Source organism: Bipolaris maydis, assembly GCF_028858645.1.
Source record: "Bipolaris maydis strain C4 unplaced genomic scaffold PSV08scaffold_3, whole genome shotgun sequence".
Classification (NCBI taxonomy): domain Eukaryota; kingdom Fungi; phylum Ascomycota; class Dothideomycetes; order Pleosporales; family Pleosporaceae; genus Bipolaris; species Bipolaris maydis.
In genome coordinates, this window is record NW_027093859.1 from 1,271,205 (window position 1) to 1,297,478 (window position 26,274).

The window sequence follows — 26,274 nt, forward strand, 5'->3', positions numbered from 1 at the left end:
TGATTGATATATTGAGCGCAAGAACGATCACAAACCGCTGACTAAGTCTAGGCAACATCCTTTTACCCCTCTTCCAAAAATTTCAAACTATTCCCCTTCTTTTAGTACTAGAACTAACCTAATCGCAAGCGTTCATGTGCATCAGCGAATTACACGGTGAGCGTCGTAAAATGATTCTATAGCACCTTTCCAACATCGAACCTAACCTGCCCGTAGTATATTGGGGGGCGCCTATACCATCTTGGAAAGAACTTCTCACAAGAGCGAAGACACGTTCTAAAATCAGTTATCGGTCGGGGCTTAGCCTATTCGTACATGACTTCATTTTCGAATATGCAGGCCCTCCGTCCTGCTATGGATACATATGGGCCCTATGCATCCGAAGAAGCTACGAATTATCCACCAGTTGAAGTTATCCACCCGTCGATGCTAATAGATGGAGGCACATTCAAATATTCTTATCCAAATGAACCAAAGGACTGGCTGCAACGTTGTCTCAATGACCACAACGCGTGCAATAATAGGATCAAGCCTAGTTTCGAGGCATTCCTACCAGAACGCCTCATCGATGTTGGCAGTGCTATAGAACCCCTGGCACCTCGTTTAGTCATCACCAATGAATTCAAAATGTCAAGAGATACATAGCACTGAGTCACAGATGGCCTTCACGTCACGTACTTAACCAGTTGGACATTCAGACGACCGAGTGTTCTTTGTCAGAAAAGAAATCGAAGTAGAGAAGCTATCAAAGACGTTTAAGTTCGCGCTTGGGGCCTGTCGATGGTCAGGTGCTCAATATCTCTGGATCGATTCCATCTGCATTATGCAGGTACGAATGGTCATCAATCAACATCAATTATTTTAACTGCAACACTAATCCTCTCAAATGACTCCAAAGAAGACTGGGAGATACAATCAAAGCAAATGGCTCGCATCTATCGCTACACGTTCTGCACTATATCCGTCAATATTAGAGAATCCGTTGACCACCCTCTCTGGTCTGGATGCGGCTTTACAGAAGATCTCTCATCCACTGGCTGGGTTGCTGACTCCTTCAATTCACGAAGATGGAAAGACTCGCAGTCTATATTCAAGGGCTTTCTGGAAGGAGGGGAGCTTGGAGCCCGTGGATGGTGCCTCCAGGAGCGACAGCTTTCACCACGGATCTGCCATTTCATGGAATCTGGCATGATGATGTGGGAATGCTACTGCTACATTAGGGCTCTTGGAGGACCGAAACAATTTGGTCCGCCTCATAGTGAAGCAGAATCAGAGGGGTACAAAACTCGGATGGTGGACATTGATGCGCCCTTGGACTCTAATCATCAAATCCGGCAGACTATGTCTAACTGGTACCATGCTTTGAGTGACTAGTGCCTTGTGCGGTCTATAAACAGGTGTGGCACATGCTAACGGCTTTGAGTCACGCTCTGCTGGGTGATGCTTTATCTGCTGCGCTGACTTGAAATGCTTAACGTCCCTCCTTACGTCCCCGAAAACCTTGTGAGCCAGCATAAGCCACTCCCACATGAGGTCGTGCCTGTGATCCCCAATTTCTCGCGCTCCGAATGGCTAATTCCGGCTCAGAAGGATTTCGGCCTCCCAGGGAGGGATGTTGCTAGGTGTCTAAGCAAAGCTATTGGGCCCTCAAAACAACATCATCTTACTGAGCTTGACGAGCACCTGCGTCAAGCAGCATCTTGACCACCTGCTTGTGGCCTTCAGATAAAGCTGCCTGTAGTGCGTTGCCGTAGGCTCCACCCTGCGCGTTAATGTCGGCGCCTTCATTAAGCAGTATCTTAACTACCTGCTCGTGGCCTTTAGATGAAGCTGCCTGTAGTACATTGCCGTAGTATCCACCCTGCGCGTTAACGTCGGCGCCTTTGTCGAGCAGCATCTTGACTACCTGCTCGTGGCCTCTAAGTGAAGCTGCCTGTAGTGCGTTGCTGTAGCGTCCACCCTGCGCGTTAACGTCGGCGCCTTTGTTAAGCAGCATCTTAACTACCTGCTCGTAGCCTCTAAGTGAAGCTGTATATAGTGCATTGCCGTAGCGTCTACCCTGCGCGTTAACGTTGGCGCCTTTGTTAAGCAGCGTCTTAACCACCTGCTCGTGGCCTCCTTCTGAAGCTGCATGTAGTGCATTGCCATAGACTCCACCCTGCGCGTTAACGTCAGCGCCTTTTTCAAGTAGTAGTCCTGTAATTGTATTCAAGCCGAACGAAGCTGCATAGTATAGTGGCGTCGCTATGTCTCCTAAACTTTTCCCTAGGTCTGGTCCCGAATACATGTCTGGATCGTATAGTTTGATCCAGTTAAGATATGCAGGGTTGTCAGATGACATCAGAATTATCGCAAGTTGACTCCCTTCTGTCTCGTCCCTTGTCTTTTGAAGATGACTGATCCAGAACTCAGCTGTGTACCTTGCGAGCGCTGATGCGTTGAGAACCTCTGTCGACAAGGGCTGCTGGAACTGGAGCAGATACATCAAAGAGCCCTTCATTATCGTGTTTTGGCATTCAGATTCTTGCATGCTATACAGCTTTGCCTGTCCTTGCTTGATTCTCTCCGACACGAGGTACTCCTGGACAGAATAGTGCGCCAAAGCAATGATGCACTCTTCAGGTCTTGATCTTCCCTCTGCCTCGCTCGTTGTAATAGTGACGAGACTAGAGCAGATGTTCAGCGCTTCGAACGGGTCCTCTAACACTTCATCGCGGTCGAACGCCGGATCTCGCGCCACATCGATAGCAACAACTTCAGCGACCTCCTTAACTGATAGCGGCCGCGCAGAGAATGTTAGCCACTGTAGAATGCGTATCGCATACTTACAGTGTTCCTCGCTTATCGTGCAGAGAATGCGTTCGTATGTCTGATCTAGCGTTCGCGGCAGAGTGGCAAGAGATTTGCGCAGCATCGCTCGATTGCAACACTTTCCTAGTGTGTCGAGCTGGCATACAGCCCATCGAAACCTGCCTTGTTAACTTTAGCTATACACAAAGTGGGTGAAGACACGTACATCCCTTGAGCTCCGTGCATCAGGGCAGCCTCAATCTCTTGCCTGATAGCAACGTCCTTGTTCCATTTCGTCAAAGTCTTGTCATTAGATAGCCGTTGTTGAACGTATCGTTGTATATCCTCATCTACTACATCCCTCTGAAGACAGATAGTGTCCTCTTCCTTGACGTAGCTTACTAAAGAACTCTCAATATCCCGCTCTTTCCGGCTTGTCATAAGCAGATGCACGCTGTCAAGTTGCCGTCTAGCCATAGTCTCAAGTGCATCCATCAACTCTAGGCGTTGTGTACACTCATCAAGCGCGTCAAGAACAACGTAGACGTGTGTGAACTGTTGCATTGCCTGTGGTATTACCTCTAGAAGCTCGTGCGATGATGGCTGTCGTTGTCCGTTATTACAAGCTAAGAACAATGCGTTAACGCCCTTAGGCATTATAGACGAACGCTGCAGCAGCTGTGAGAGCAACGAGCGGAGCATTAGCTCTAGATCCTGCTTCTGTTTATCTTTAAAGTCGAAATAGAAGTACACCGTCACCATCTCAGCGTCCTTATGGCAGTGCTGCAGCAGATACTCGACGATGGTAGAGCTTAGGATAGTCTTTCCGCATCCTGGAATCCCATAAAGCCACAGTCGCGACGCAGCACTCTTCTTCCACTCCGTGAACCTTGAATTCTGTAGCAACCAGAGTCCAGTCTCGGCCTGCCGCTCTTTGTGGGCTTTGTAGTAGTTTGTAGATGGATCAGGCGCAGAGAGCCAGCTGCAGATTTCGCCAAGCCTCTCTTCAATGTCTTTCGTGGACTTTTGTATCTTACGCCGCAATCGTTCTATCGCTTTGTCTTTGCCTTCCGTATATAGCAATGGCATGCAGATGTCAAAGATGCCTAACAGACAGTACGCGATGTCTTCTTCGCGCGTTGTCTGGCGTTGTTCCGCCCAGGAGAAACGGTCGTCTACGCTAAAGTCAGACAGTCTAGTCCCTGACAGAGCTGTAACAGGTATGCCTGTGATCTCGTGTATGGTGTCTTTCAGGGACTGCTTGTCCCCAAGAAGCTCTCCCTCTTTCGAGTAGAAAGCAACTGATGCAGGAGCAAGCAGTTCCTGCAGTGTCCAGCCTCTGGTAAACCACCTGCTCTTCCTGAAGGCCGGTTTCCACCTTCGGCCCACTTCACTGTATGCATCAGTAGTGCTGCATTTAACATCTGAAAGATACACATAGCACTTCTTCGCGTTCTGATACCAGCGAAACATGGAGTTGATCGTTTCCTGGAGCTCTTGGCTGTTCGACTTGTCGATGCAGCAAGTGTCAACCCAGAAGTAGTCCAGACCGTCTCGCTTTGTCTGTTGCGCGCAGAAATCAATTTTGTCCCAACCCGCCTTGCGCCTGGCACCAGTGTCGTCTGCATTGTCGAGGTTCTTTAGGTCATCAAAGATCACCTCCTGCTCCCCCCAAGTGTGCGAGAGGATTGCATAGTCGGGAACCTTCTCGTTACCAATGTATTCCTCCGCCCATCTGAGCCTCCCGTCGATTGCGATGTGCAGCAATCGCATTGAATTGGGGTACGTTCTGTGTGCGCGAGCGGCAGAGGAAGATCTCGTAGCCTCGAGGCCAGCTGAAGGACTCGGTGTTGCGAAGCGCCCTGGTCGCCGTAGGTATAGGTAATCCACCTGTCCAGTGTGTTGTGAAAGCGATAGGATAGTGTGGAGTACAGCGTAAGAAGAAACAGAGTTGCAAGCAAGCTACAGATTAGAATGCTGGTGGTAAGGCTAAGCTGTCACTCGAGCGTTCAGAGCGGCAAGCGCAGCCTACTATGCCACGCCGTGAGGCTGAAGCAGGGCTGACAAGTCATACACTACTAGTACTAGTACTAATCGCGCGAAGGAAGCAGCTAAGCCACAACTGCAATCAGGACAGCAGCCCTCGCTTGTGGTGTGATGCACGATATAGAAAATAGAAGAGCAACAGGAATTAACGCATAGGCTTGCGTGTAGCTTCGCTCCAATTGCATTTGCAAGGGGACAACGGCTGACTTTTGTGAGAGGGATGGCAAAGCTTCAGCAGTCGGTGCAGCACGCTGACTCTTTGCGAGAAACACCCTGACCTCGCAAGTCGATCAATGCGCAGCCACGACTAGTAGTAACATCACTGCCACCACAGCGCAATATGGCATGACGAATGCCTCCATCCAGCGCTGACTCCTTGAAGCATGCGACGACCTGCGAGTGCTACGCAGCGTGCAGTCGACTGTATCCACCCTCGGCTTGCTTTACTGCAGTCACTTACGTATTCCAAAGTGCACTGCGCTGTCTCCACGCGAACGTATTGGCAGCTCTTTCGGCTCTATGCATTCGACTCTTGCTATTCGAGACGGCGTACAAACTTGTCACAAACACGGTCACCTAGTAGATAATCACCACAAGGCAAGACCGGATGCATGATCACTGCTGAGTGGGAGCGAGCACGACAATGAGCACAAAGGCAGTTCAGGCAATTGTTGTTATGGTCGCTGCACGCACTTACTCAACATACGCGTAGATGCTTCTACAAAGCTGGGAGCATGCGCCACATCTATTCTAGGCTGCACAGTAACGATTTAGTGTACTAAGATAGAGATTCTTTACATTAGAATACATGCTGACTGTGCCAGCAGTAATGCAAGCTTAGTATGCATTCCAAGAGTCGCTTATGTGATCCAAAGGCCAGGGCCTGTTACAGGGATGATCTATTGCAGACGACAGAGCTTCCGGCATGCACATCTTCATGTCGAAGTGAGCCTAAAGTATTGTGAGGATACAAGTCAGAGATCGTCCTTCTACGTTAACCTTCTAATTTTTGTATGAACGCGAAGAGTCGCGAACGGACAGGGGTGACTGAATAAAGTAGAAGTATATGGAATAATACCACAAGGGGTTAACGTTCGTTGCATTGACAACCTTCAACAGCCTTCATACATTCACAGTGTCTTTGAAGTGGGCTGACGGCTGCCTTCACATCGTTCCTTTCATGTGAATGTATGAACCTCACTCATAAATTCGATACACGAAAATTCTTTAGCAACTTTCAAAAGAGCAAGTCGTGCACTAACAATGGTTCTGAGTGTATACAGAACTTTCTCCTACCTTGATTGCTCTTTATCGAGAACTTGATCCACAGCTTATTATAAAGGTTCCTCTCTATCGAACCATTCCTCAACATATTAGAAATTGAGATTCAGCTTTTCATCTCTCCAAAGTTTATCATCTCGGTACGCCCAATAATTTCTCAAGAGAAGATACTGTCAGCCTTTGATTACATTCGGACTTAACACAACCCTGTACCAACACCATGAACTCCGGTCGTCCTTCCTACCATGAAATTCCCGATTTTGGAAGTAGGATCTATATGTACCCTGAAATCAAGTGGGAAGAGGCCGACAAGGCAGTTCAGGTGACACGCCAATCTCAAGTACGTTTCGGATCCATGGGGAAAGACAACGAAAGCGAGCAGATGCAGAAGAATCTTCTGCTGCGCTTTCCACGTGAGATCCGCAATCTCATCACCGAGTACGTGCTAAATTTGAGTGATGACGCTGCAAAAAACGTCCTCATTGTCAGTCCTCCAAATCCAGAAGTACCCCTCTGCGAAGGTTTAAGCATACTTTCTTTGTGTAAGCAGATCACCGCCGAGGCGCGCTCCATGCTCGAAGCCCGCGCTACGGCCTCCATCCCCATCATGCCTGACATGAATTTCCGCAAACTGGTTTCCGACGTCAATGAGAATGGCAACGCATCACTATCAGAGATACAGAGTACCGTCCTTGCTGGCCTGACATCCTTCAGGTATGCGCATTTCCATCTTCACGTCGACCACATATCCTCCCCCTTTCCCGGGTGCGGCGGGCGACACCTTGGTGTAAACATGGCTCACATCCAAGATACATTGAAAGAGGCGGTCATGATCTGGCGAGCTGCATCTGAGCACAACTTTGCTCATTTCAGGAAGCAAGGTTTGAAGCGAAAGGCAGTTGTGCACCTCGATGACCTTTTCTCCGACTGGGTGGACCCGATCGAACGAAGTAAGAGGCACGGTCTTAAGGATCTTCTCAGACTCATGGATTCTGATAAGACTACTGATTGGGAAGTTCACTATTATCATTGCAAACATAGACATGGGACCTGGCGGAGTGGGTTACCCCTCCCAGCTGTTGCATACTAAGTTCAATTGGCACCGACATAGCTTTCGGCCATTTCCTAGCATCAAACTGGTTCCAGAGATATAGGGCGAGCTACACGACAGGCTGAAAGATGCGGGCTTCTTCACGCTGCGCACCTTGCCAAGCAGCACGTTGTGGCCGTCATGGCCTGAGGATGTACCTTGGAGGATGTGTCCCAGGGTGAGGTCGGACGAGTTTGCGCCAACTGAGAATAGCACTACATAGTTATTTGCACATGAGAATCTGCCAAAGCAGCTGGAGAAAATAGCACTAATCTCATTTACCGTAGCCCGTAAACCAATCATATATACACTAGTCCCCCTTTCATGAAAAAGTATTTACAAATAATCAACATCCACCCAATTCTCCTTGTCAAAAGTGCTCCCAAACAAATCCGACGCCTTAACCGGCGCACTAGCTTGTGAACTCCAGCTCACCCTCGCCGAAGTATTCGCTCCAGGCCCGAAATTCCGATACTCTTGAAAACTAACATTGGCCGTACTCTGCACATTGTCCCACTCCGACCATCCCCGTGGCGTCACCACGTCACCCAGGTAACTCTGCTGGAAAAGAACCCTGCTAAACGGCCTCCAGGGGCGTCCCAGATCAACCGAGCCAGGACCACTGGACCCAGTAACATTGACCTTGTTGAAGACGTAGAAACTCTTGTTTTCCTCCGAGTCACGGCCGTTTGCGACGATGAAGCCAGTGCCGATGGTTTCAATGTCCAGTTTGTTGAAGAAGGCGACGGCGTGGAGCCCGAAGATGAAATCCACGGCGCCGTTTACAAAGGATTTGGCGTAGATTTGACGGCCTTCATTGGCGTAAATGGTGTCTTGGTAGCCGGTGAATTGGCAGCCGTAGAAGCCTTGGTTTGTGTTTTGGGCGCTGAGCGCGAGGGCTTGGGAGCCGGCGCCGAAGGTGTTGGCGATATTGAGGTTGTAGAGTTTGACGTTGGAGGTCCAGAGGCGGAGGGTCGATGTTGCGTCGTTGTTGGCTAGACCGGGGGTTTTGCGCGAGAGGTTGTAGGTGAGGGTGACTTGGTTCTTCTTGTAGGTAGTGGAGTCATTGGTGTAGCCTTGGATTGTTAGGGGGCCTGCGAGCTGGCGTATGTAGACTTGCTCGGTATATGTGCCGGGGAAGATGAAGATCTTCTGGGCGTCCGTCTTGTTGTGGAGGCCCGCTACGGCGGCACTGATGTTAAGGTAGCTGTTGGGATATGCGCCTGATGCATCGACGACTAAGGCTCCTTGGTCCGGTTTCGTGCGCACTTGCTTGTCGGCGGAAACGACTCCGAGGACACAGACTAGGACGGCAGACAAGGAAATGTGCGATCTCATGATGTTGGATTAGTGATGCTTTGCACACAGGGTTAAACTCTCGAGCAAGGCCGGCACATACTTATACTATCATATTACAGTTTGGCCTAGATTTAGGAACAGGACTAGATTGGGATTTACAGTTCATCCGTTCTCACTACGCTTGCGAGCCAGGTCTCGGCCGGACTATTAGAGTAAGGATTGCCTACATAGTACGCATGAACTCGATGCTGAGCATGGTGGCGTGGCTAAATCAACGAGGCCGGCGGATGATTGGTGGCACAAGGGGTTCCGCTCCGTCTTCGGGAAAATCTGGGGAAATCTCATCGTTAAATCGCCGAAGCAACCGTATCCGGAAACGCGCGAACGGGAATCATGGGGGATGTGTCCATGCTTAGGTTGTTTACTACAACGGTAGATGCATATAGGTAGTCAGCGTGTCAGACTAAGATGTCATTGTTGACAGACAACGCGTCTTCTTGTAAGTATAACCGCTAGAATATACTTCATCGTGTTTATAGGCTTGCGTATACGTACGCAACCCTATTAAAATCTGACACTTCCTAGTCATGGATTCGAGCGAACCATGTCATGCCGAGCAATTGCCTAATTTCTTCCGCTCTTGGCTTGCTCAATTTCCACAATTAATGTCCACTCCGCCTCTGTCCGAGGTTCTGGGAGATCGGAGGCATTTACTTCATCGCCCAATTCCCACATCATCGTAGCTTTCATTTGCTCCGACCGATATTCTTCTCTGTAATCACTAGCGGATATCGAAACACAAGCCACCCCTGCAATCTAACTCGTATAAAACGACCCATATAGGGAGACCGGAGCCTTACTCTAAAAGACCGATTAGGCTGGGTGCGTAATACACTAATGATGGGTTAGCCGTCGCCTTCGTCTTCACTTTCACTTTCACCTTCACCACCGTTTGCACAACAATGGGTGCTTGGCTGTCCAAACAATGACGCGCCACCTATAATACCGCTTTCCATGAGCATCTTACCCCTTATTGCGCAACCATTTGTCAGTGTCAAGTAAAACCTTAACTGCATCAAGTCTGTGAGGCAACACCGTCCGACAAGCAAGGTCCTCGTCTTTTTTTTTTCTGTCCAACAATTTCCTTCCAGTCAAAGCCATCAAAAAAATGCAGTCGCGCCATCTCCCAATAAACTCTATTCTGTTCCATGACTACCATGAGCCTGCTTCAAACCCGGCTACAAGCTCCAACCGCCCCCAGAGCGCAGCCCTGGTTAATGTGCAAGATGCGTCCGATTTAAGCATTACGGCGCTGCCCCGGCCACCTACCGTCACTATCACGACTACAAGGGATGGTACTTCGAGAGAATCATTGTGGAAACGACTGCGTGCGGCTATCAGCGGGTGGTTGTGTTTTGGGAAAAAGAGTGAAAAGAGACGGAAACGTGAGCCGGAGGAGGGTGCGGAAGTCAAGTACCAGTGAACTCAGAAGTGTCACGGCATGTGGGACGGGAAACGTCAATGCCACTAATAGACGCAGGAAACATGGTCGGTAATATGTACAACAACGGGCGTAATGGGCGGGTAATGCATTAGGAAAGGGTTGTTAATATCGGTAAACGGGTGATTTTGGATTGTAAGAACATTCAGGGAGAAGGCGTAATGAGAGACGAAAAGCTCTTTTTCGCTTTATGAGTAGCCGACTATGACATTAGAAGAAGATACAATGAACTTGCATTACCACGTTTACGAGAAGGCCGGTCTTTAAACATGACATGTCCCCGACGTACTAAGCCCTTAGTTCTGGTTTGAAGATGTAATAGTGGTAGTTGTAGACTCGACAGCCCAACTATTTGGCGCAAGCCACCACTGATCCTTAGTCTTCCCACTTTTTGAGCTTCCACTCGAGAAGAAACCAGGTCTCTCGGGCTTCTCGACTTTGACCTCTACGTCCTTCATCTTCACGATTCCAGAGGACTCCACATCGAGAGTAGCGGAATCGTTGCTTTTGTAGCCGTTCTTGTACTTGCGGCGGTAGGCATCGCCATCGCTGACAATCTTGTCGAACTTGCCCGACAGGCTGGGGAAGGCAAGCAGGATGAGTGCCTTGATGTTGGGCGCGCATGAGACGATGACGGCAAGGTGGTTTTCGATGACGGAGCAAATCATCATAGAAGCGAAGCGGAACGGAAAATCCGGGTTCTTGGCTTGCTGGTCCACGAAGTAGACACGTGCAGCACTTGCTCCAAGGACCAGGCCTCCTAGAGCAAAGAGGCAGTTGACGGCAATGCGGTGAGACCGGTGTAGATGGACATTCCAGGTAAATATTACTGGCATGATGTAGAGGACTATATCGTTCAAGAGCATGAAGATCGAGTTGTAGTAGTTGTATGAGTTGGTGTCGATGCAGAATCCTTCAATCTCGTTGTTCCAGAATTTCTGGACAGGGAGACATTGAAAGATGCCAATGATGACGCATGAAAAACCAAACATGAAAGCCAAGACGTGCATCACATATATAAATATGTAATGCGAGTGTTCGAAAGTCAGCTCCGAGTAAAAGCAAAGCAACGAATGCTTCACAGCCCAGTTGCACATGAAGTAGAAGAACAAGGATGCCATGACCATCTTTTTGACATAATGTTAGCAGAAGAAAACGAAAGTAGAGGCTGTAGAGGCGAACCTTGAGAAAGGGAGTGATATTCTCAGGTGGAATTGCATCGAGGGTCAGGCCTCCACCAATATGTGTGCTGGCCATCAGGATGATCGAGAGCATGATGGCACAGAATGCTGCGTATGCAGCGAGAGCTTGCAACCGTCAGTAAAGCCGATCAAGACATGTTCGCGGTCAACCTACCATCGTGCCAGCTAAAGCTGCTCATCATCCGAAACCTTCTCCCAACACGACAGCTGATAGCCAGCAAAGTGAGCAAGATCAACGTTATGTTGACGCCGATGATGGCGGGCTTCAGGTTGTCTGACATGGCTAGTGATGGAACAAAGTATCAAGAGGTTGATGACCATGAAACGCAACCCCTGGCGCGTCGCTTGGTGTTTATATGCGCTTTTGCGGATCTCGTAAATCGCATGGCTTTTGATGTACCTGTCCGACCATGTTTATCAAGGCACGGGCTGCGGGTAGAAGCGTGGCTGCCCCGTGTTGGCGCCGCTGTCACATACCGCACGGCACGGGAGTGTGAAGGGTCAGTTTAAAGGGACTAACGTGAACAAAGACCCGGCGCAGTGTGGAGTGGCGCCTATAGTGTGATGGCGTAGGTCCCGAGGCGAGGAAAAGCATTTAAGTGGATGGTGTAGGTCGGTTGGCTGGTAAACGTTTTCTGATGGTTAGCTTGTATTTCATCCCAATGGGTGGTTAGCCTATTACGCTCAACGGTATTGCTTTTCTGATGAAGCTGACCCCAGCCTCCGCGGGCTTTGGGGTATCAAAACAATGAGTTTCTATCGTCGAAGAAGTGTTTTGGAAGTTACTGGAGTGCAAGAATAATTTGACATCGCCGCTATCAAGACACATGTAACCACTATAAGTAACACCATGGGCTGCTGGAGAAATAGTGTGGTTGAATCTTGGATGCCATTCAGGTGGACTTGTACAGGCTTGCACTTTGCTTTTTCGACATCTTCTCCGCGCCAGACTGTTAGTTTATTTTTTTCGCGATCCAAGTGGCTAGGCAGTCCCTTTTTTCGTGGCAGCGAACATTATCGATACTCTTGCCGTCATATGCGAAATCGCCGCCGCCACCTGCGCACAAGGTGCTCAATTAGGATTAAGTCCTCGTTCTCAGAAGATATCCGGGCTGTTTCAAGATCGAAGTGAATGTCTTGGAGAGCATCAAAATAGCCCAACGATCGAGTGTTGCTACCAGTGGCAAAACGGAAGAGGGCGCTGCGCTAATCGTAGAGTACGTTCTAGATACTCGAAGAGAGCGCCCGTGAGCTCAAGGGCACTCTTACTAGCCTACAGCATTGTCTGGGGCAGGGGGTATGATTGTTGGGAAGTGGGGTATTCTGGTTGGGGTACACTAGAATCGATGCCAGGGCCTGATCTCAGGGACAAGGAGCATTGGAGATCAGTGTATTCAGGGATAGCCCACAGCAAAGTTTGCCGATATTGATAGGCATGGTACGCGAGTCCACGGAGCATGCCAATGCTACACCAAGGCCTCTAGGAATGTGATCTTCTAAACAAGCATGTAATTCGCCAGTGTTGCGAAACGATTGGAGCTTGGGCAAAAAAATCACAACCATAGCTAAGCTGTTGTCGATCCGACGACAGACTTGGTTGCTACGTCATGTGCAGGCGACAATGGCAGGCTGTAATGAGATGGCTGCAGCGAGCCCGAAAGGGCTGTGAGGTACGGTTTCATAGACCGAGAACGAGACTCAAGCCCAGTGGGGTTAATTATCTAACAAGAGCGGGTAGAGTGTTCAGCTGAAGCGGAGGAGGCTTAGTGCACGACAGAGGGCTGGATCCCATTATAGGCAGGATCTAAGTGCACTCTGGACCCAAGAACCACTTGGCACGGTGCTTATACTAGTGGATACTCGCAGTTTGAAGTAAGAACTTGAGATGTTATTGTGTCGCAGTACAGAGTAGGCATGCATGTAAGGCTATGGCAAGGCTATCCCGAGCTTTGCCTCGGCCACCGAACGAAGTCCGCGGCTATCTGACATAATCCCTCACTAAACTACATTCGGATGCGAGTAATCCTGCGCCTCCCATTCGCCATCGGACATAGTTTTGCGTCCTCGCAATCAATGCGCATATAGTATCGCCACGCCCTTTGTAAATTGTGCCCAGAAACTTCGGGACCCTGCAGTTTACTTCCGCTCAGCCCGTGCTCTACCGCTCTCTTGTTCTCTTTTGCGGACATTAGTATATTGCAATTGTTCGTCTGCTACAATCTCTTTTTTTTTGTTGTGAACGTCCGACACCTCGGAAGTCCGTCGTATATCCGCCACCTTTTTAGATCGCCCCAAACTACAACCGCAGCCAGAGCCCCGCCCACCTTCGTACCAATTCCCTCGACACCCATATCCTCGCCACCGTCATGTCTTTTTCTTCGCTCGTCTCAGACATTGCATACCGAAACTCGGAACGACCAGACCGACCGGATCTGCGCTCGCAGGTGTCAGAAGCACGCTCAACACGATCCTACGCTAGCACTGCTGCCACGAGCGTAAGCCTGACTGGCGACATCAAGAGTCAGTTGCATGGCGGATACAGCCACCCTTTGTCGCGAGCATGGCAGTCGGAGCGCCAGCTGACCAAGGTATGCTGGGAGTGACTTTTTTCGCTTCCAAAAAGCATTGCAGGAATTAACGCACAGCGCAGTCGATGCTCATCTTTCCCCTCTTTATTTCCGATCAACCTGACGAAGAGACGCTCATCCCCTCGCTTCCCAACATCCACCGCCGAGGTCTGAACAAGGTCGTGCCATACCTTACACCTCTTGTCGCAAAGGGCCTCAAATCGGTCATTCTGTTTGGCGTGCCGCTCGCGCCCGCTGCAAAGGACGCCCTCGGCACCAATGCAGATGACCCCAAGGGCCCTGTAATCAAGGCCATCCGCCTGCTTCGACGAGCATTCCCCGATTTGTTTATTGTTGCCGACGTCTGCTTGTGCGAATACACCTCACATGGCCACTGCGGTATCCTGCGCGACGACGGCAGTCTGAACAACGCTTTGTCTGTGGAGCGCATCGCCGATGTCGCTCTCTCATATGCGCAAGCCGGTGCGCACTGTGTTGCTCCTTCCGACATGAACGATGGCCGCATACGTGCAATTAAGCTGAGACTCATCGAGGCCGGAATCGCACACCAGGTCTCGCTCATGTCGTACGCCGCCAAGTTCTCGGGCTGCTTGTACGGCCCCTTCCGCGACGCTGCAGGCTCTGTCCCCTCATTTGGCGACCGAAGATGCTACCAACTGCCTCCTGGTGGTCGTGGTCTAGCGCGACGAGCCATTGTACGAGATATCGGCGAGGGCGCAGACATTATCATGGTCAAGCCTGCTAGTCAGTACCTGGACATTATCAGTGACGCAAAGGAAATCGGCAAGGATATGCCGATCGCAGCATACCAGGTTTCTGGCGAGTACGCCATGATTCACGCAGCAGCCGCCGCAGGTGTCTTTGAATTGAGACAGATGGCCGAAGAGGCGACTCAGGGTATCCTTCGAGCTGGTGCTTCGATAGTAGTCAGCTACTTTACACCCGAATTCCTCGACTGGCTAGAGAATTAAAGAGAAAACGGACAAAATGATGATCTTATTACTATGCGAGATTCACATTGCATGAAGGGCGATGGGAAGGCGTAAAAAGGCGTTTAATAATCTGCTTACGAGCCATTTGCAACGAATTGAAATTTCTCAAAACCACTCGAGCCGTATCAACTTACGAATTATATCTTCATTTCTTCCATCTCATCATGTCGATATACTTGTCCATCTCCCCAGATCGAATTTCCATGACCGAAAAAGTCCACTTGTCCATCGTCTCGGACGATTAACCATGCAAGAACAAAAAAAACCCAACTCCAATGCTTTAAAACTGCACGCTATGCTTGTTTTTCCCCGATGTAAAAAGAAGAAGAAAAAGGAACAGAAAAGAGAATGCAAAAAAAAATCACTTCAACTCAATAACCTTCCTTCCCTTCTTCCTCGCCTCCAACACGCCATCCCTCCACGCCACAACCTCGTCGACCGCGCCCTTGGGATCCGTCTTGCGCATAAGCAGGTATCCCTGGATTTCCGCGGGCGAAAATGAATTCTCGGGTAGACTATCCGCGAATTTCTTGGCCAGCTCATCAAGCTCAGCTGGAGGCAAGGAAGCGAAGCGGGGAAGCAGGAAGGGAGTAGTGGGTTTGTGTTCATCTGCCTCGGTATTGCCATCTTTCTTTCCATTGCCGGGCTTTGTACTGGGGGTTTGAGAGGGTTTAGAGGTGGATGTAGGAGATGTATCCGCCTCGTTACTATACATACGACGGAAAATTTCCTGAATCTGAGCGTGGGTGGCGAGAGTGAATTTGATCTGGACGTCTACGCGTCCCGGGCGGATGAGTGCTGGGTCGAGTTTTTCGGGGCAATTGGTGGTCATGATGAGGACGCGGCCTTCGTTTGAGGCTGCGCCGTCGATGATGTTAAGGAGGCCGGCGAGGGAGATTTTGCTCTTGGTGGGTTGGTCCTCGGTGACGTGGACTTTGTAGGCGGATTTGGTTTCCGAGGTTGAGTCTACGTTGGTGTTTGCTTCGGAGGCGTCGTCTTTGGAGACGAGAGTTGTTGTCTCGCTGTCGGTCTTGGTAGTGGGTTTCTGGGTGCGGAGAGAGCGCGTGATTCGTCTACGGAGAGAAACCTTCTTCTTTTCGGTCTCGGTGGTTTCTTCTTTTTTCTCATCGATCTTGGCTGCTTCCTCGTTGTCCTTCTCTTTTTGTGGCTTGGACACCTTTTCAGTCTCGTCCTCAGAATTGGAGTCAGAATCGAAACTCGAGTTGGCGTTTCCAGATCCTTCGCGTCGGATACCTGCAGAGTCAATGTCTTCCAAGAGCACAATGCATCGGCTGGGAAGTAGACTGAAGAGTGAAGCGAGCTGAGACTCGCCGAGATCGGGTTCGCTCAGAGACGCGCAGTAGATGCTCAGTCCGAAGATGCCAGCTGCTGCGAAGCTCAAAGAAGTCTTTCCTGTTCCTGGCGGTCCGTGGAACAGGTACCCTCGACGATGCGGAATGCCCCTTGCTGCATACCACCGCGCAGTAGCAGGATGGAGATATTCGTTGATATCCGCAACAATCTTGTTCTTTTGCGCTTCATCCAGAGTGACTGTGCTTATAGGCCGCGAAGGACGAGTCGACTGAATCTGCCAGTACCCTCCATGTCGCGACTCGGCACGATAGATTTCCGTCATGCTATTAGGCTTCTTGCTAGACCAGGTCTTAACATGTTCGATGAGTTGCTTGATAGGCTGCGTGCTTCGGCCCATGCAGCGGATGATGAGACAATACTCATTGCGCTGCGCAAACTTGTTCTCTTGCATGTCCTTGGTGAACTGAAAGTAAGAGCCGTTGTACTTGAACTTGTCGTTACCAAGATTAGGCTCGTAGTATATGGGACTATTGCTAGCCCACTTGTCGTACTGGAAAACGCCTGACTCATCAAGGACGTCCTCGTTGTCTGGCTCGTCATCCGACTCATCGTCAGAGTCGTCAGAACGGGCCCGAGGCTTCCTGGAGGAGGCCTTGAGATCTCGACTTAGCTGCGTCATGCGCTGTTCCGATATCCAGGTGATGAACTGAGCGTATAGAGCGTCATCATCATCGATTCGAATAGCTGAAGTTCCGTAATTCCTAGATGAGAATGGTGTTTAGATGTGAAGTGTTAGAGAGCATCGGGGGTGTGACACTTACAGCAGATAATAGTAGATTTGGTTGTAGAGATACAGTGCTCCTTGATAAACACCAAATAGCAGCAGGTAGAAAGACATTAGTTGTCCAACGTCGAATCCAAGCTTGCCCATTAGAACCTGAGCAAAAGCGCCAAGGCCAGGAATGCCAATCGCTGCTTCCGCAAAGCCCTGCGGCAGCATTCCCTTGAGGCCCTCCATGTCGATGGCTAGGTGGGTTGTCAGTTCGTAGTAGGGAAGTAAAGTATCGCCACCGCTGTCGGTAAACCCTTCAAAGCCCTTTCAACCCAAAGAAGCGCCTACTTCACTAGTGAGTCCTCAAAGAAAGTAGTGAAGTTGTTTGAAAGTGCAGGTTTCAGAAGTGGCGTGTGAGCAAAGGGTGCAACCAAGGCAGAATATTAATACTGGCCGCCACCACCAAGACCATCTCCTAAGACATGACTTGAAAACGTGCATAAGGTGCATTCGCCCCGATGAGCCTAGTCTTGATACCCCGCAATTAACTGGCTGAAGACGAAAAAGGGCGGTTGCAGCCTAAGCTAACAAGTGGCTGTGCGACATGCATGTCGCCTATGTCCGATGCGTTTTTTGCTGATGGAACAGCATGGGGCTTGACATCACCGCCGGTGTGAGAGCAAAAGCGCCCTCGCATCTGACTGCGCTAGAGCTGCATCTGCGCTGAGTGCAAGGTGAAAGGGCGTCAAGCCATGAATCGTTGGTGGTTTGCACGCAGGGTGAAGGGCACACAACTGGCACTGGCATGTGTCGATGCGGTGCAAAAGGCTGCAGCTAAGCCGACGATTCCATGGTCACCGGTGACGCGGTAATGAGTCTCGGGCCCGGTCACACTGCTATATGTACGTCCGTAAGGAAGGGTTGGAACAAATGTATGTAACTAAAGAAATGCCGGTACAGCCTTACCAGGTAGCCGCCAATGGGGACAATGACGTGGTGGTTGTAGGCAGCAGCTGTGGGGGAGCTGTGGCTTGGCGAGCCCAAGGCTAACAACTTTCAGCCCCGTCGTCCACATACTTAACCTATTCTTAATTAACATCCGCCCCCGTCTCCACTCCTGACACATGCACTCCTTTTTACCAGACACCCCAAAAAACAACCCATGTGTAATGCTTCAAGAATAGCATTCAGCAAAGACGCATATTGCAAAAAACGGTTGCACCAAGAGATGAGATTTCTAAGAAGAAAAGTTAACCCCACCATTCCACAAGCGCAAAAAAACTCCGAAATGTAGTTCCATTTATACAAAGAAAACAACAGAACAAACAAACGAACCAACCAACCAGTCGACCCGCTTCGAATCAAACTCAACACCATCGCTCAGCCAAAAAAAAGTGGAAAGAAAAATCCAAACCATATCGCATCAAGTTTAAAAATACAAAAAGGCTCCCCCGCGCTCCCACTTCTTTGCCCGTTCCACTCACCCAAATTTGCATTACAAAAACGTATATCATTGTTGCCTGGCCGCTGTCGCCGAATAACAACACTGAAAATTAGAAAGAAAGAAAAAGTGGCCAAACAAAAAGTGGTATCGTAAACAAACAAACGAACAGAACAAAAGGTATACAAAGCTGGCATAGACCCATTTCAATTTGCGCCGGGTATATAAAGCCTTTCCGTACTTGTTCATCCAGACTTGTTTCCCTGTAAAATAACTCCGAAACATGAAAAGGAAAAATGACAAGGAAATGTCGACATGGGAACCATTAAAATTTGTTGATTGGGGGGGTTGGAAGCGAAGCGCAATTTGGCCTGGTTCCAGATAGTCGCGGGCCTTTGTGTTGATTGGAACAGGCGCTCCTGAAGCACATTTCAGTCACGATTATTGGGATCGTGTTCATCAAGCAGGTGATGATGTTGCATTCTCCTCTGCGGATGAGTGGTGTGGCGCGTCTTCCGGAACGTATGCGATAGGAGCCCAGATTCGCCAGTGAAGTAGGATAATGTGTGTGATGCGGTTAACAAGGTCTGTCAACTTGCCAGTCTCTGGCTGTAGGTGAGCGAGCGAAAATGCATCAGAAACGCCAGACCGGGACGTATTTGGTAGAGGAGGCAAAGAAGTTGAAATGGGAACAAGATTGGTGAAAAGATCCACCGGCGATGAGGTCCTGTGGCGGTCGACGTTGGCAAGAATCTGTGGTAGGAGCAAAGCCTCGAGACGTGCAGCATGGTGAGCGGTTCGGCGGACGAACAGCATACGTAGGCTCAGGTTGGCGTCAGCCATGCGGTCAAAACCACATGTATCTGGCTGTCCAGCAAGACGAGACGCGTGTCGCAGAATCTCCAACGAAAGAGCTTCCGAGTTCATCATCCACTGATGGGCTCCGTACCCAGCGGCTTCGCCCATGATGGCAGAAAGGGCGGTGCGGAGTTGTTGGCCGAGAGTGAGAGTGATAGGTCCCTGGTATCCGAATTGCTTCGCCATTGCAACGTACATTTCCATGCAGACTTCAAACATGACCAGATCATCAACCTCAGCTCTGAATGCATGTAGTCGATCGTTATCGAGGAAAAAGGTTTCTGGAAGATTGCCTCGTCTGTCTCGGCCAAGCGACTTGGCCGTGACTGCGCGGGTAAAGACTTCAAGCTCGAAGCAGGGTCCAGCCCTTGGTCGTGGTGAACATTGCGATACATATTCCTCCCCAGCAGCAGTGAACCAGCTTTTTGCAGCATCGATGTTGATCCTGGTTCTACCGCTCATGAATCTTTCCAGATGGTAGTGTTTTTCAAAGTTGACTGTATCTTCGATAAGCAGTGTCCTCAGGTTTCGGATCTGGTGGTTGGCGACATCCTGCATTTCGGTTAGTCTTTACTGATATGAGGTTAGGCTGTCAAACTCACAAGTTTCATAGCCTCGAGGATAGCAAAGAGCGTCTTCAGGCCAATAACAATCTGCTTTGAGTCTTGTGTAGCTGCGCCCTGTCTTGTGAGGGCTACCATCTCGTCAACCCACACATCACGCATCGGGGCACAATGCTCCTTGAGGAGGCGGGCAATCCATTCCGCTAGCCTAACAAAGTCACACATTCCACGCTCAATCTCTTGCATCAGCAGAGGGACATCGAGATGCTCGTCTACTCTTGAATGATCACTGTCGGGAACGAGGCTCTTGATGACATCTCGAATCGTCTGGAACAAGACTGGAATCCGCCGTTGCGCTCCACGAGCAAATCGTTCCAGCTTGGCTTGGGGTATTGGTGGTGTTCCCTGGAACAAACGCTTGTACAATTCCAGTTCAGCGATCAACGCTGTCCAGTACTTGTCAGCAGTTCGTTCCTTCTTTTGCCCTTTTGCTCCATCCAGGTTTGGTCGGAAGCTCAGATCTCGGTCAAAGTTGACGTCATGCCGTAATTTGATGTTGGTAATGATACTTTGCATGTCTAGCTCGCTCAATGATTGCTTTGTGACGGGTGGTGTGAGTGTTGCATACAGAAAGTCCTGGGCTAACTCTTCAACAGATGGTTGTGTCTCTGGCTGCTCGCTTAACATAACTTTGAGCATCTCAGCAAGCTCTTCGTGTACGATCAGATAGCAACGTCGTGATGGCGATGGAGAGACTATCTCTTTTGAGGCAACATTGTCTCTAGCCTGTCTTGCACCCTGGTCCGTGATTTGTCGCTCTTCGACTGTCTGTCCTTCTGAGCCAGAGATGGAGCCGTGCCATGGCGATGGTGACACCTCGATGGCATCGACGTCCATTGCACCAGACCGTGACGCATAGTGCTGCTCGGACGCAAAGGAAGGGTTGGTGCTGGGATTCGTCTTTGGCGTGTGAGAACTCATTTCCTTGCGCCGGCGTACGCCACCAAAGTTCTTCTGCATTGATGACGGTCGGGTTCTCATGTGATGATGTGTGCTGGGAGTACGGTGACGCTGGTCGGCGGTGTCGTGACGAGCGCGTGAGTGGGCAAAGCAGTGGTGGTAAGTCCTGAGGGGAAGCGAACGCTCAAGAAAAGCGCACAAGGTTGCTGCAAGCGCTGACTGCCAGTCGTTAGCCCACCAAACTATCCAAGACAGCGCGGTTTGTAAGACACAGAATGGAAACGTGTTCGCGGGTTGTTTGACCAAGGCACAACAGGGGCCTGCTGGAACGAGCGAGATGACGTTCCGAGTCAGACAAGCACAAAGGCGCCGCGAAGGGCGGGACGGTGCTCGGATGAAAGTCGTACCTTGTTGGCATGTGCCGGCTTGAGATACTAGGTCAACGGAGACTGTTGGTATACAAGTTTAGGGCTTGACAGGCGTTGACATAGTGAAGGGGGACAAAAAGGTCATCCACAATGACAAAGAGCGACAGAACAACAAGGAAGAGAGTGGAAGCGTAGAGAGACGGCTTCGGACGGAAAGCACTTTGCAGGAAAAGCAAAGTGCAAGAGAGAGAGAAAGAGAGAGCGAGACAAAGCGGAAAATAAGCCGAAAATAGAGAGACAGACAGGAAGAAGGGGTGTTACTACTGATGGTAGTGGTAACGATGTGTGTGTGTGTGTGTTTGTGTGGGCAGGCGTGGGAGAGCTGCCAGATGGTGATGGTGGTGGTAAATGATGATGGCGGCGGCGGTATTGGTGACGACGGAGATTGAATGACGCTGCGTACTTCAAACAGCAATGGTCTGGCTGGGGGGAGGGGAGGGATGGGCTCGGTTGCGCAAGCTGGAGGCTGAGATACGAGTCGGGTGCGTGCCCTTGCGTTCTTGTTTAAAGGCTAGGCACAGACGGCGGGTGTGGTTATGCCCTGACCATATGTCGAATGTGCAAAGCAATACCGTCGAGGCGATCGCCATAGAACCGCCGACGGCTCAGGGCGTTCCGCGTCGAGGCCGGGGCGGGGACGACGAGGATGAGGGTGAAGCTGCAAGGCATGTCATCCCAACACGCTCACCGCTAGTCGCCAGTCGTGTGTCTCGAAGGGCTCGTCCGACAGTGGAGGCGGCGATGTCGAGAGGGAGGAAGATGCAGCAGATGTGCATCCCAGCCAGCCCAGACGGCGTGCGGCACCCGCTGATTGGCCGTGCGCACCGGAGAGCGCATCACCACCGCCTCACTTTTGCTCGCAACCAAAACCAGGGCGAGCAGTCGCATGCTGACCCAGGGAAAAGCCCGCCATGCTGAAGCCTACTCCCCGGTCGGCTGCCGATACATTCCATCGACTGCCGGGGGCGTGGCCAAGAAGACTGAGACAAAGCCCGTTCAAATCCATGTCACAGACCAAAAGACGCGGAGAGAAAGAGAGACAGCGAGAAAGAAAAAGATGCAATACAGGAATAGTAAGTAATCCTGCCTGCAGCCCGCTTCCGACGCCCAAGCGGCTAAACGCCGTCGTCGCGCCGTCATGGCAATGCTCGGACGAGATGCATTCCCTCTTTTAGCCTCACTCTAGCCATCTCAGCCGCCCATTCCCCGACGCCGCTAAATCGCCCCGTTCATCTGGTGCCTGGCTACGATGCTTCCATGGCTATTAATTACTCCGATGATCCCCTTCCCACGCACCCGCCTCGCAAACCAACAATCAAGATTCCCTCCCGCTTCTCCCTCTCTCGTTTCGCCGACGTTGGCCTTGTCATGGCTCTGTCGCGTTGTCCGGTGTATGCGGAGCCAGGGCATACCCCAAATAGGCAATCCCGACCACCGAATCCCATAATACATCAACCCACAACCAACAACAACTGGATCCGGGTCCCATTTACTGCGTAACTGTTTTCCTTTTTTGCCTCACCCCAACATGAAAAAAAAAACGCGCTCAAAATGACACATACTGCGTACATACGCTCTCGCATGACGTGTCTCTCCAACCCCCCCCCTTCTCCCTCCCCTCCTTCCTGCAACAACACCCCCCCCCCCCCCCACCCCAATCTGCAAAAGAAACCCGCATGCATGCTTCCATCCTCTGCCCCCTCCAACCCTTCCGGTCCAAAATTCCCAACTTCCTCCTTCCTCCTTTTACTTACCCCTACCCCCATCTTACCCCATCTTACTCCATCATTCCCGAACCCCCCCCCCTCTTCGCCCTATCACCGCTCTCTGTCCCCCCTCCTCACACGCTCCCTCCTCTCCCCCCTCAACGCTTCACCTTGGCAGCCCACGCACCACGCACAGCGTCCCCGCGCCCACGCCGTCTGACTCATGCGACTGCCCATTGCACACGCTCTGACGGGCTGGTGCTGCGTGGCTTTTGCGCAGAAGCGGACGTACGGGTATACGGGGGTTGGCGGGCAGCCGCAGTGCAGCGAGATGGTGAAAAGCGCTGTGCACATCTTTTCCGCCTCTTTTTTTGTTTCCCTTTTACGCAGTAAAAAAAAATCTTCCTTCTTATTATGAACGACTGATGTGTGGTGAAGGCGAGTGAATGAGACAAAGCCAAGTGCGAATGAGGCAAGTAGGAATGACGATTATCGTCCAAACGTCCTTTTTGCGGCCCTGCTGTGAATTGCTGCTGTCATGGAGTATTGTGGGAGTTGTTCACATGCCCAAAACTCAATATATGCTTCTGATTACTCTCTCTCTCTCTCCTTTCAACAATAAACTTACCCTTTCACTTGCCAATCTTCCCGACCACAGAGTGCAAGCAATTAAGAGCAATCAAGCCAGCAATTCACAAACCCCATGTTGTCGCTTTCCCTCTTCCCCGTCCCTTCTTGAGCTGCTTGGCGATTGCCATGAGCGAACAAAGCACAAGGTTTTCGGGTTGAGTCGCTTGTTCGGGGTCTCTCTCCATTGTGCGGTTCCGTTGGTCTGTGGCCCTTTGGAGGTTTGGATCTCCAGCAGGGGTCTGTGTGATGGTGGTGGTGGTAGATTGGTGTGTGCGAAGTGTGGCATGGACTCTGTCTGTTCGGATTATGACCTTTATCATGTTAGTACCACGTGCTGATAAGATATACTTGAACGACAGGTCATTGCACTGGAGTCATATAACGAGGTATAGGTCTTGTAAATACAGCAGTGCTGGCTTGATTAGATGGTGTAGTGTATGCACGAACATACACATTTTAGCTGGTGATTCGCTAATGACGCTGGCTTCTTTGTTCGTATCTTCGACTCCATTTACCGAACACGATGCCCGTTTCCAGTTTCGTCTTTGGACCCAAGTTCCAATGACCAACCATCAAACGAAGCGAGAAAAAAAAGAAATTAGGCCGAACAGATGCGTTGAACGTGAATCGTTTGTCTGCCTAGCAGCCAAGAGAGCACTAACAAGCCATCTATCAATCTGTGGAAAAAGTCCAATCTGTTTGACGCGGCTAGACACTCATTCATTTGTTAGTCTTATGCAACAAGAACAAGGCGTGTTTGGTCGCGCGGGAACAGCATCATATTAGGATAAGTAGTAATAACGAGAAAATGAAAAAGGGAGGTAGACGGCAATCATCTATTACAAGTAGCAAGTAAACGCTTCCTAAGCAGCAGTTTCCACGGATGGCTCGCTCTTTGTTTGCTTGCCGGAGCGTCCACGTGGAGTTTCATGTGAGCTCTTGGTCTCGTGCTCGTCTGAACTGTCGTCAATGGGGCTTTGGGGCCGGCTGTCGTTCAAATTGCGACGACTACGTGCCATCTGCAGTCTGATGTCAGCATCTCACTCGTTTCTCCCAAATATAGAAATCAACACGTACCCATGACCGTACACCTCCAATTAGACCAAGGTTGTAACCAGCAGTGAACTCTGATGATTCTCTCGACGGGTTGTTCGCACGCGGAATATCCAGGTGGCTGAGTCGTGAGAGTGCCGAGGGCGATCGAGCGGACCCTGAGACATCCATAGCTTCGGCTTGCGAATGCTCCTTTGTGGGTGTTCTAGCAGGGCTTCCTGGTCTACTTGTTTGCCAGAATTGGCGGAAATCTCTGCTGAGTTCTATGCCGGTCGTAGTCCAGTTGGCCTTGATGCTGTCGCGCAGCTCCGCCATTGTACGCTTGACATCGAGCTCATTCTTCTTCAGCCACGATACGTTGAGTTCCTTGCGTGACGTTCCGCGCTTCAGTTGGCGGTCGATGTACTGGTCGTAATCTCGTACAATCCTAAGAGAAAAAAAACATCAGCAAGCTCCTGACTGGCGGTAGCAAGACTCTTACTTGGTAATGATGCCCGTTGTGCTGAGACCCTCTGTTCTTTGGGTAACGAGGAACATGCCTCGCTCCTTGATAGGACCGTAGATGTCATCGCCCTCGTCCGCCCCGTATGGCAGATCGTCGTGAGCAACATAGTCGATGTTGTGCTTCAACAGGAACTCGGCCGTAACGATCCACGGGCAGTCTTCAATGACTTCATCAACCCATTTGCAATGGCGTACGCTCTCGGCGCGCTCCCTTGCAGACAAAACCGTCAGACCCTTGCGTTTATGTGTCTCCTTGTTACCCGTGACACCGACCACCAGGTGAACATCTGGAAAGGCAGTCTTGGCCTGTTGGAGTGCACGCATGTGACCAAGGTGGAACAGGTCAAAAACACCATCTGCGTATATCCTGACTGGCCGTCCCTGGGGCGGAGGGTTCGTCTTGTAACCGACGGGATCGACCAGACCGGCCTTTGGAGGGGGCGGCATGCGCATAGATTCGGCCTCGCCCGCCTCGCCATGCTCGCTCTCCGGCGATGATGATGATGTGCGGCGGCTCTTCTTGCTGGCGCGCTCCTCGTCGTTCTCGCCGTTATTGGGGCCGTCTGCTACACGCACTCGCTTGGCCGTGCCATTGGTGTCGGCCTGGCGCTCCTTCTTGGACGCGACGGCCTTGAGCACAGGGTCTACGGTGCCCTCGTCGGATGCATCGCGGGAAGAGGGCTGGACGGGGTCCATGGCGTCTTGCTTGACGGAGTCTACGGCCGAGGTTCGCTTTCGTTTTGGTGGCATAGGTGGTGGCAGATGGGTGCGGGCGGTGAACCAAGCAACGAGAGGGGGAGGGCGACTACAGGCCCAACGTCTGTCTTATTACAGAGCACGCGCTCTTGGCGAAAATGCGTTGGGATAGAAGCGACCGCAGGTGTGGGGTGGAGGAGACCGAGAAGCTATGTAATGGACAACGCGCGGTCCTGATACGCGGAAGACGTGGGTCGGATTCCGAAAGCTGGAGCTACAGCGACCGCTACCAAGGGGCGGCTTCAAGGAAGAAGGAGGGAGGTGTTGAGAGGGCGACGCGGCCGGGCTCACCAGGTGTAGGCAGAGCACATAAACAACACAGGCAGGCAAAGTGGCCAGAAGAGTGTGCACAATCGCGACACAGTGGGCAAATAAGCGTCGTCAGATACGCGTAGATTACACCTCGCAACTTCCCATAAATTTCGCACCGCTTCCCTGATCCTAATCGCGATCGCCCTCTTGGCATGACGAAAGTTCACCCGCCGCCCCCTGCGCCACAG

At 50.8% G+C, this 26,274-nt stretch overlaps 12 protein-coding genes across 12 annotated transcripts; 5 read left to right on the forward strand and 7 right to left on the reverse strand.

The window, feature by feature from the left end:
• Nucleotides 1–876: 876 nt before the first annotated feature.
• PSV08DRAFT_386082 (uncharacterized protein) lies at nt 877–1,518 on the forward strand. Its single transcript, XM_014219113.2, has one exon. It carries the CDS (start codon nt 925–927, stop codon nt 1,372–1,374), a length of 450 nt encoding a protein of 149 aa, XP_014074588.1. The 5' UTR covers nt 877–924; the 3' UTR covers nt 1,375–1,518.
• Nucleotides 1,519–1,529: 11 nt separating this feature from the next.
• On the reverse strand, nt 1,530–4,789 carry PSV08DRAFT_407926 (heterokaryon incompatibility protein-domain-containing protein). The gene is made up of 3 exons (XM_014219112.2): nt 3,017–4,789; nt 2,105–2,969; nt 1,530–1,810 (listed from the first exon to the last, which is right to left on the reverse strand). The coding sequence occupies exons 1-3, from the start codon at nt 4,561–4,563 to the stop codon at nt 1,664–1,666; spliced, it is 2,559 nt and encodes an 852-aa protein (XP_014074587.1). The 5' UTR covers nt 4,564–4,789; the 3' UTR covers nt 1,530–1,663.
• Nucleotides 4,790–6,337: 1,548 nt separating this feature from the next.
• Nucleotides 6,338–7,207, forward strand: PSV08DRAFT_348543 (uncharacterized protein; the record flags this gene model as incomplete). The annotated part of the gene is made up of 1 exon (XM_014219111.1): nt 6,338–7,207. The coding sequence occupies one exon, from the start codon at nt 6,338–6,340 to the stop codon at nt 7,205–7,207; it is 870 nt and encodes a 289-aa protein (XP_014074586.1).
• A 336-nt stretch (nt 7,208–7,543) lies between these two features.
• Nucleotides 7,544–8,545, reverse strand: PSV08DRAFT_407927 (carbohydrate esterase; the record flags this gene model as incomplete). The annotated part of the gene is made up of 1 exon (XM_014219110.1): nt 7,544–8,545. One exon carries the CDS (start codon nt 8,543–8,545, stop codon nt 7,544–7,546), a length of 1,002 nt encoding a protein of 333 aa, XP_014074585.1.
• A 1,129-nt stretch (nt 8,546–9,674) lies between these two features.
• PSV08DRAFT_244742 (uncharacterized protein) lies at nt 9,675–9,989 on the forward strand (the record flags this gene model as incomplete). Its single annotated transcript, XM_014219109.1, has 1 exon — nt 9,675–9,989. The coding sequence occupies one exon, from the start codon at nt 9,675–9,677 to the stop codon at nt 9,987–9,989; it is 315 nt and encodes a 104-aa protein (XP_014074584.1).
• Nucleotides 9,990–10,303: 314 nt separating this feature from the next.
• Nucleotides 10,304–11,490, reverse strand: PSV08DRAFT_359901 (uncharacterized protein; the record flags this gene model as incomplete). The annotated part of the gene is made up of 3 exons (XM_014219108.1): nt 10,304–11,134; nt 11,190–11,314; nt 11,364–11,490. The coding sequence occupies 3 exons, from the start codon at nt 11,488–11,490 to the stop codon at nt 10,304–10,306; spliced, it is 1,083 nt and encodes a 360-aa protein (XP_014074583.1).
• Nucleotides 11,491–13,575: 2,085 nt separating this feature from the next.
• On the forward strand, nt 13,576–14,768 carry PSV08DRAFT_174447 (uncharacterized protein; the record flags this gene model as incomplete). The annotated part of the gene is made up of 2 exons (XM_014219107.1): nt 13,576–13,797; nt 13,860–14,768. The coding sequence occupies 2 exons, from the start codon at nt 13,576–13,578 to the stop codon at nt 14,766–14,768; spliced, it is 1,131 nt and encodes a 376-aa protein (XP_014074582.1).
• A 191-nt stretch (nt 14,769–14,959) lies between these two features.
• PSV08DRAFT_29885 (P-loop containing nucleoside triphosphate hydrolase protein) lies at nt 14,960–17,277 on the reverse strand. Its single transcript, XM_014219106.2, has 2 exons — nt 16,925–17,277; nt 14,960–16,864 (listed from the first exon to the last, which is right to left on the reverse strand). Exons 1-2 carry the CDS (start codon nt 17,119–17,121, stop codon nt 15,151–15,153), a joined length of 1,911 nt encoding a protein of 636 aa, XP_014074581.1. The 5' UTR covers nt 17,122–17,277; the 3' UTR covers nt 14,960–15,150.
• Nucleotides 17,278–18,356: 1,079 nt separating this feature from the next.
• Nucleotides 18,357–18,773, reverse strand: PSV08DRAFT_275045 (uncharacterized protein; the record flags this gene model as incomplete). The annotated part of the gene is made up of 1 exon (XM_066092531.1): nt 18,357–18,773. A coding segment is annotated over one exon (300 nt), but the record flags the coding sequence as incomplete, so codon positions are not given.
• Nucleotides 18,645–20,906, reverse strand: PSV08DRAFT_29890 (T-complex protein 11-domain-containing protein). Its single transcript, XM_014219105.2, has 2 exons — nt 19,777–20,906; nt 18,645–19,726 (listed from the first exon to the last, which is right to left on the reverse strand). Exons 1-2 carry the CDS (start codon nt 20,776–20,778, stop codon nt 18,776–18,778), a joined length of 1,953 nt encoding a protein of 650 aa, XP_014074580.2. The 5' UTR covers nt 20,779–20,906; the 3' UTR covers nt 18,645–18,775.
• A 768-nt stretch (nt 20,907–21,674) lies between these two features.
• On the forward strand, nt 21,675–22,650 carry PSV08DRAFT_386093 (uncharacterized protein; the record flags this gene model as incomplete). The annotated part of the gene is made up of 3 exons (XM_066093456.1): nt 21,675–21,942; nt 22,031–22,198; nt 22,321–22,650. The coding sequence occupies 3 exons, from the start codon at nt 21,675–21,677 to the stop codon at nt 22,623–22,625; spliced, it is 741 nt and encodes a 246-aa protein (XP_065949582.1). The 3' UTR covers nt 22,626–22,650.
• A 1,572-nt stretch (nt 22,651–24,222) lies between these two features.
• On the reverse strand, nt 24,223–26,013 carry PSV08DRAFT_399733 (uncharacterized protein). Its single transcript, XM_014219103.2, has 3 exons — nt 24,996–26,013; nt 24,539–24,941; nt 24,223–24,480 (listed from the first exon to the last, which is right to left on the reverse strand). Exons 1-3 carry the CDS (start codon nt 25,766–25,768, stop codon nt 24,325–24,327), a joined length of 1,332 nt encoding a protein of 443 aa, XP_014074578.1. The 5' UTR covers nt 25,769–26,013; the 3' UTR covers nt 24,223–24,324.
• Nucleotides 26,014–26,274: the final 261 nt, after the last annotated feature.

Coding starts and splice junctions, on each gene's coding strand:
- PSV08DRAFT_29890 (XM_014219105.2), bottom strand. CDS start 20,778: ATGAGAACCCGACCGTCATCAATGCAGAAGAACTTTGGTGGCGTACGC. Junction 19,727..19,776: donor TCCTCGAGGCTATGAAACTT/GTGAGTTTGACA, acceptor ACCGAAATGCAG/GATGTCGCCAACCACCAGAT.
- PSV08DRAFT_399733 (XM_014219103.2), bottom strand. CDS start 25,768: ATGCCACCAAAACGAAAGCGAACCTCGGCCGTAGACTCCGTCAAGCAA. Junction 24,942..24,995: donor ACAACGGGCATCATTACCAA/GTAAGAGTCTTG, acceptor TTTTTCTCTTAG/GATTGTACGAGATTACGACC. Junction 24,481..24,538: donor TTGGAGGTGTACGGTCATGG/GTACGTGTTGAT, acceptor ATCAGACTGCAG/ATGGCACGTAGTCGTCGCAA.
- PSV08DRAFT_386082 (XM_014219113.2), top strand. CDS start 925: ATGGCTCGCATCTATCGCTACACGTTCTGCACTATATCCGTCAATATT.
- PSV08DRAFT_29885 (XM_014219106.2), bottom strand. CDS start 17,121: ATGGAGGGCCTCAAGGGAATGCTGCCGCAGGGCTTTGCGGAAGCAGCG. Junction 16,865..16,924: donor CAAATCTACTATTATCTGCT/GTAAGTGTCACA, acceptor ATTCTCATCTAG/GAATTACGGAACTTCAGCTA.
- PSV08DRAFT_407926 (XM_014219112.2), bottom strand. CDS start 4,563: ATGCGATTGCTGCACATCGCAATCGACGGGAGGCTCAGATGGGCGGAG. Junction 2,970..3,016: donor ATGCACGGAGCTCAAGGGAT/GTACGTGTCTTC, acceptor TTAACAAGGCAG/GTTTCGATGGGCTGTATGCC. Junction 1,811..2,104: donor CAGAAGGAGGCCACGAGCAG/GTGGTTAAGACG, acceptor AAAGGCCACGAG/CAGGTAGTTAAGATACTGCT.